General features: G+C 39.9%; 1 protein-coding gene across 1 annotated transcript in view; it reads right to left on the reverse strand.

Annotated features, from left to right (window-relative positions):
* Positions 1-4,956, reverse strand: part of NEDD9 (neural precursor cell expressed, developmentally down-regulated 9) — a 69,719-nt gene extending 64,763 nt beyond the window's left edge. The window contains exon 1 of the mRNA XM_001377260.5: positions 4,740-4,956. Coding sequence (XP_001377297.4) covers positions 4,740-4,751 — 12 coding nt within the window. The 5' untranslated portion in view covers positions 4,752-4,956. The remainder of the gene's footprint in view (positions 1-4,739) is intronic.
* Between the last annotated feature and the right edge of the window lie 1,379 nt (positions 4,957-6,335).

Raw genomic sequence — 6,335 nt, forward strand, 5'->3', positions numbered from 1 at the left:
TCTGAATTGCTAGAGGGAATTATGCCAATCAAATCACAGGTCTCAACAACAACAGCAACAACAACAAAACCCATCCCCTTGGGGATAACCAGTGCCAGGTGAAAATTTTCTCCATGTAACCCTAAATACCGTATCAGAGTGCCCAAGTCTAGCTGTCACACCAAAGCAATATATCAGCCCTTTGTACCATGCCCTCTATTCAGTGTAATCATCACATGCTAGATTGTCTTTACTTGCAAATATAGGATAGCTTTGCTTGCATTCACAGAAGCTTGCTTCAAACAAGCCAGCCCAGACAAGCATACACACTGCAGAGGTTACAGGGTATCATTTAGATAGTGATTGGGTTGGATGTAGTTAATTAGTAAGGGAGTGGTAATTATGTTCAAGGGGAGCTGAAGAGAGTAAAGGCCTGTTTTAGGGACTATACGGAAATTAGAGAAACAAATGTTTAGACATTTTTTATGGAGAAGTTGAGTAGGAAGATTTGACTTGCAGGAAGTGACTGGACCTCAACAGTCATATGGGCACAGAGGGGCAGGGACAGAAGCAAGGTTAAGTGATAGGACTAAGATTCCTCTTGAGAAAAGGAGAGAGATAAGGAAGACTGTGTCTTAGGGGCTGTGTGTGTGTGTGTGTGTGTGTGTGTGTGTGTGTGTGTGTGTGTGTGTGTGTGATGAGAGAAATCATGAGGAAGCTAATGTTTGAGGACCATAGAAAATTGGATGAAAAATAGAAGATGAGGTAGGCAAAGGGTAGAGGTGAGTGATAGAGAACAACAGAGGACTTTTAGAGTTAAGAGAGATTTCTTTAGAAGACTGTGAAGCAGACAGGAAGTTACTGATGAATTCTGAGAACAGGACTGATGTGTATTCCAGCGATGAAAAGATGCCTAAGGAATCCCTGGTATGTTACACACTGTGCAGCCTGCTAACTTGGGTAGTATGGGCACATCACCTTGGTGTCTAGGAGAGTATTTCTGTTCATTGACACTTGAATTTTGCCATTAAATTAGCAATTGCTTTTATTTTAGGGTGGCCCTTAAAATAAAAAGTGACCTTTTTTTATTTTTTTTAAGCCATGGGTCTCATTAAAGAGAGTCCAGAGTCCATGCAACAGCCCCTTTAGAAAAGAAGGAAATATCTAGTCTTGTCCTAAACAAAATACCAGAGAACATATTGGGCTTGAATGATCAATACAGATGACAGAAAAGACATAATTCTTCTCCATTCTTTCTTATCAGATTTGCACATTCCATCCATATACAGGAAGTGTCTCAAAAACCCTTCAAGCTCTTTTCATGATGCCAAATCCTAATTAAAACTTGTTTGCTGGTTGGTCTATGGCAGGATTCTCAGTAAGCACTTCAAATTGCATGTAGCATTTCTAAATCGTCTTGTGGACTCTATTTTTTCCATACTGGATGGTTTAGAGGGATAAGTTTTTTTGGTTTTTTTTTAAACCCTTACCTTCCCTCTTGGAGTCAGTACTGTGTATTGGCTCCAAGGCAGAAGAGTGGTAAGGGCTAGGCAATGGGGGTCAAGTGACGTGCCCAGAGTCACACAGCTGGGAAGTGTCTGAGACCAGATTTGAACCTAGGACCTCCAGTCTCTAGGGCCTGGCTCTCAATCCACTGAGCTACCCAGCTGCCCCGGAGGGATAAGTTTTTAAAAATCCTTGTATGGCAAAAATAAGCCAGCAGAATTTATTGATTAGAGAGGCAAAGAGGTTCAGAAAATTGGCAAGGTCATAAATGATGTCAAGGGCGGAGCAGGTCTTAGAAGTCAGCCAAGTACCATTTACTGAGTGCTCACAGAGCCTTGAGAAAGAGTGAGAAATCTCATACTCCTGGTCAAACACAGCTGTACATATACTTACTCAAGTCATCTTCCTGAATATCCCAGGACTAACTGTCTTCCTTTCTGCCAGCTCAACAGAGGGGAATTCTTTTCCAGGAAGGTGTGAGGAAAATAAGTCAGAGGTACTAGTTCCCAAATTGATTAATTCTGATGATAAACTCTTAATAAATCAAGACTTCCAAATTTGTTACCCATTGGACAAAATAATGGACTATCTCTATGAGAAACTGGATACAGATGAAAACAATGGCTACTGTCTCTTTACAAAAGAATAAAGTTACAAATAAAAATTGTCTAGAGTGTGTCTACAAAGCAATTTATGCTTGAAAATTATCTTTCTAATCACTATTCTCAGGCCTTCTATGAAACTAAAAATTAGTCTAATGCTGTGTTTGTGTGTTCTTTGCTCTAAATAAAGAGGCATTTGGCTAGTATATGGTTAATATAATCTCTACTGCAGCCAATATGAAATAACTAAATCTGGTATGGGTCCTGAATTATCGAAGAGTTATTTTAAGATTCCTATCTGGATTTAAATTTGTACAACTAGAGCAGGGCTAGGTATAGAGACAGTGACATAAATATTGATTCTGGGTGTTCATAATTAAATGATTATCTGGTTTGACAGTCTATACATAAAATTAACCCAATAACCACCAAATCTTCATACCACTTTGCAGAGCTGGGCATAGCCGATGGGTATTTGTCTTGCATGGATACTTTCAAATAAAGTAGTTTAATCTTTCTGAAAGCAGTAAATACACCAGAAAGAAACTTTATGTAAGATATAAACTGGGTTCTTTCAATACAGTACAGTATTTTCTTCTGTCCCTTTGTTTATAGTCTACCCATTTAGTTACATAATCAGCTCCTCAAACAAAACTCTCCACTTCTAACTACAGGAGGCAAATAGTACAAAGAAGGGAAATTTTTCATCCAAATAGCATTTCGTTTCATGTTCATAATACTTGATGAGTTCCCATAACATAGGGTCATATCCCACTGTGAAGGCTTCTTCCCCACTCCCCACTTTTTTCTTTTTCTTTTCTTTTCCTTTTGGTGTGGGGAATTTGAAAGGAATCATAGATGGATTAGATTTATTATCATTCAGGTGTTTCATTAGGGACCCACTATAGTGTAGTGAACAGACTACAGTTATCCAGTGACTTGGAAAACAAAGAGCTGAGTTCAAATCCTGATTCTACACTAGTGATTTAACCTTAATTAACCTATCTGATCCTCACTTTCCTGGCATGTAAAATGAAAATGATAAAACCAAGCCTCTATACCTCACAGCATTAAATGCAAGAATCACAAGTTTATCAGATTTAGACCTCCAAGAGACTTTATCATCTAGTCCAGCACCCTCCCATAGAGATAAAGAATCTGAGACAGGGAGATATACTAAATAGATAGCAGATCTGGGATTGGAACTTGGGGAATGCATCCAATATCAGATTTTCTGTATGTAAAACACTTTGTAACACTAAAGTCAGCTATCAATCTGATTGTAGGCCAGAAGTAAAATATAAGCAATGGTAAGATTTTCTCCCTGAATGTCATTTAGTAATTGCCATTGTCAGTTACAGACATAATTTATCCATTATTTCCCATAAAATTGGAGCTAGTATAAGGAGAACATAGACTTCAATATGATTTTGGTCCTTGCTTAAAGATATTCACGTTAAAATACACCATTGGTAAATAATATACATAGGATTATGAAATAATTTCGCTTAGAGCAAGATTCTTGGCAAAGCCTCAGTTAAGTGTAGCCAATGTACATATTTATTAATTTTATATTTATACTGCATATATTTTCATGCAGACTTTTCTTCTTTTCTCCCCTTTTAGAAAAGAAGCTCCACCCCCATAGGGATGTTTTCATTCTTTGAACTTGCTATCCCTAGTGCCTGGCACATAGAAAGCTTTTAATAATTTTTTAATTGGTTAGTTGATTCTGTAAATTATTTAAGGAAGAAATACAACTCAGGAATTTCACATTTCCATAAGAGGAGATAATCACTCCAAGAATCTTATCCTGGTGTGGTCCTCTACGATTTTGCAACAGGGGAAAAACTTCAACTATGTTCTTTACATTAGGTAAAGTTTGCATGCTCATTCCTTAGCACTGATGAGCATAATAAAACGGGAGACAGAGCAAGTTCCATCCTTCTTTTGCCAAGAATTAATGCAGAGGCAGAATTGCTGGAAAATAAACCTCTTTTGTAAGGGACCAAAAGAAAAGCTTCTACCTTGAATTTTCAGGCAAAAGAAGTACACCTGAGCAGGCAACTCAGGTCACCATTTCAGAAAAAGACTTAGATGCTTCCATACTTTGCTACATGACTGGGGAAGGGGAGGGGAGGAAAGCTCTCTTAAAATGCTTTATCAACAATCCAGTCAAGATGCCTGAGGTTTTGCTATCTCTCATTGAAACACACAGCCGGCACACTACTCAAATCACTTGAAGAACCTGTAACAAATCCCCAGGGCAAGCCAGCTTCTAGATCCAGAAGATCTGATTCCCCTTTGAGAGAAGCCTTTCCGGAGCCTTGGAGGCTCCAAGGGGAAAAAAGAAACACAGTAGACTTTAACTAAAGCTCCTCTTTTTCTGGTCAAAGGCTCTCTTTACCGGCTGCTTTAAATTGACCCAGAGAAAAACTTTTTAAAAGCAAGTCCTCTCTTCCAACAACTTTCTGAGGGGACTGGTCCCGAGGGTCTTAGAATCCTCTCGGGATTCTTGACAGAGCCTCTCAGATAAACAGAGCCCGGAACACACATCCCCTACCGAGGTACCCCAGAAGGCAGAGTAGAAATGCCGCAGGCACACGCAAACCGAGCAAGAAACCTTCTGCAAAGAGACGGATTTTTTTTTACCTTATACTTCATGTCTGCAGCAGTAAATTCAGTCGCTTTCCGGAACTAGTGAGACTGCATTGAAGGCTCAAGGGTCTTCCTCTCCATGGAGTGCTGGGTTAAATCAAAACGAGAGCAGTCCCAGGATGGAGGCTGGTTTGTCAATTTGAATCAGCCGAGGTCTCCGCACTACTAAGTTTCCAATGTATCTGAGCTCATTGTTTTGATTGAGGCAGGCTGACTACTGAACTCATTTGCATACCGTTCCCTATTGGCTAGAGGAGAGAGCGATTCAGCCAGACAAGGTAAAACTGATGCCACCCCCCCCCCCCCCTTTAACTTCTAAAAAGCCTCACAAAGAAGGCTTGGTGCAAGGAGACTTTTTAACTCAAAAAAGGGGTGAGAAAAAGGAGAAAATAACCTCCTCTTCCAAACTTGATCCTCCCCCCCCAAAAAAAAATCCACAAGGGAAAAAGAGAGTAAATTCTTTTTAAGATTAACTCAATTTTAAAAGAAATCTGCCCCACAAAGCAAGTTCTGACAGTCCTGCTTCCTGTGACCTAGCAACTCCTCCATACACCCGCTTCATTTCAAAGCCATTCACCTCACAATCTCGACATGAAACGAACTCTAGGAACAAAAGGGTTTCTGTCTCCAGTCCCCTTTTTACTAACCACCCCTGCTGATATCTCTTTTGGGAAGGGGGTGGGGGGGAGTTGTTTGCTTTTTTTGTTCTTTTCACAATGTTCAAAGTACTCTCCGTGTCACTCTACAGCAAACCCCTGACAGAAATCCCAATGGCAAAAACACCAGAACTTTCCTGAATTCTCATGAGTGCCTGGTGTGGGTATCATGCACATTCAGTGACCTTCCCTCACTTCGCTTCGTTAGGAGAAAGAAAGGTCCTTAGGTTAGATTTTACCTCTTGGTTGGTCCTGGCCTGAACACCCCCAATACATTTCTTTCCTTCTCTAAATTGGCTCTTTTGATGTCTGCTCGTTTGTGTCTCCAGCTTTTGAACTCTGCTTTTTTTTTTTTTAATACCGATCTTCTTGCTTTCAGGTCGAAGATGACCCATCAACCCATTCACCCTTCATAGGAAGAACAAAAATTCTAACCCTCTGATAAGACACTTTAAGTGTGAGACTTCAGTGATGTGATGAGTGTTGTACAAGACATTGAATTACACGCATTTAGGTACTTAGTGGTGGAGTGATTTCACCACTCTGTGCTTACAGAGCCTCCTGAATCTTTCTCATTCTGCTTGCCCATATCTTTCCATAAATCCTCCACAAGCATCTTACTTAATGGACTGGAGGCTTTCCTGTGACTCTGAATATCCCAAAGGTATCACTTGGGCTTTACCCATATGGCCACTCATTTTCCATATAGAATACACTTTTCCAATAGGAAGTATTCTTGATGATGCCCTTTATTGAACATTCACCAATTAAACAATTTGAGTTGTCTCATTACTAATTCTACCTAGAGAAAACAGAGCACTGTCTGGAGGGAGGCAAGATTCCATTCAGTGCACAGACTTAGTCCTCTTCAGTATTCATCTAAGATGGGGAGAGAGGAAGGAAAAAAGAAGATTGAAGCAGCATCTCAGTGTCC

The sequence above is a fragment of the Monodelphis domestica genome, chromosome 3 (assembly GCF_027887165.1).
Source record: "Monodelphis domestica isolate mMonDom1 chromosome 3, mMonDom1.pri, whole genome shotgun sequence".
NCBI lineage: Eukaryota > Metazoa > Chordata > Mammalia > Didelphimorphia > Didelphidae > Monodelphis > Monodelphis domestica.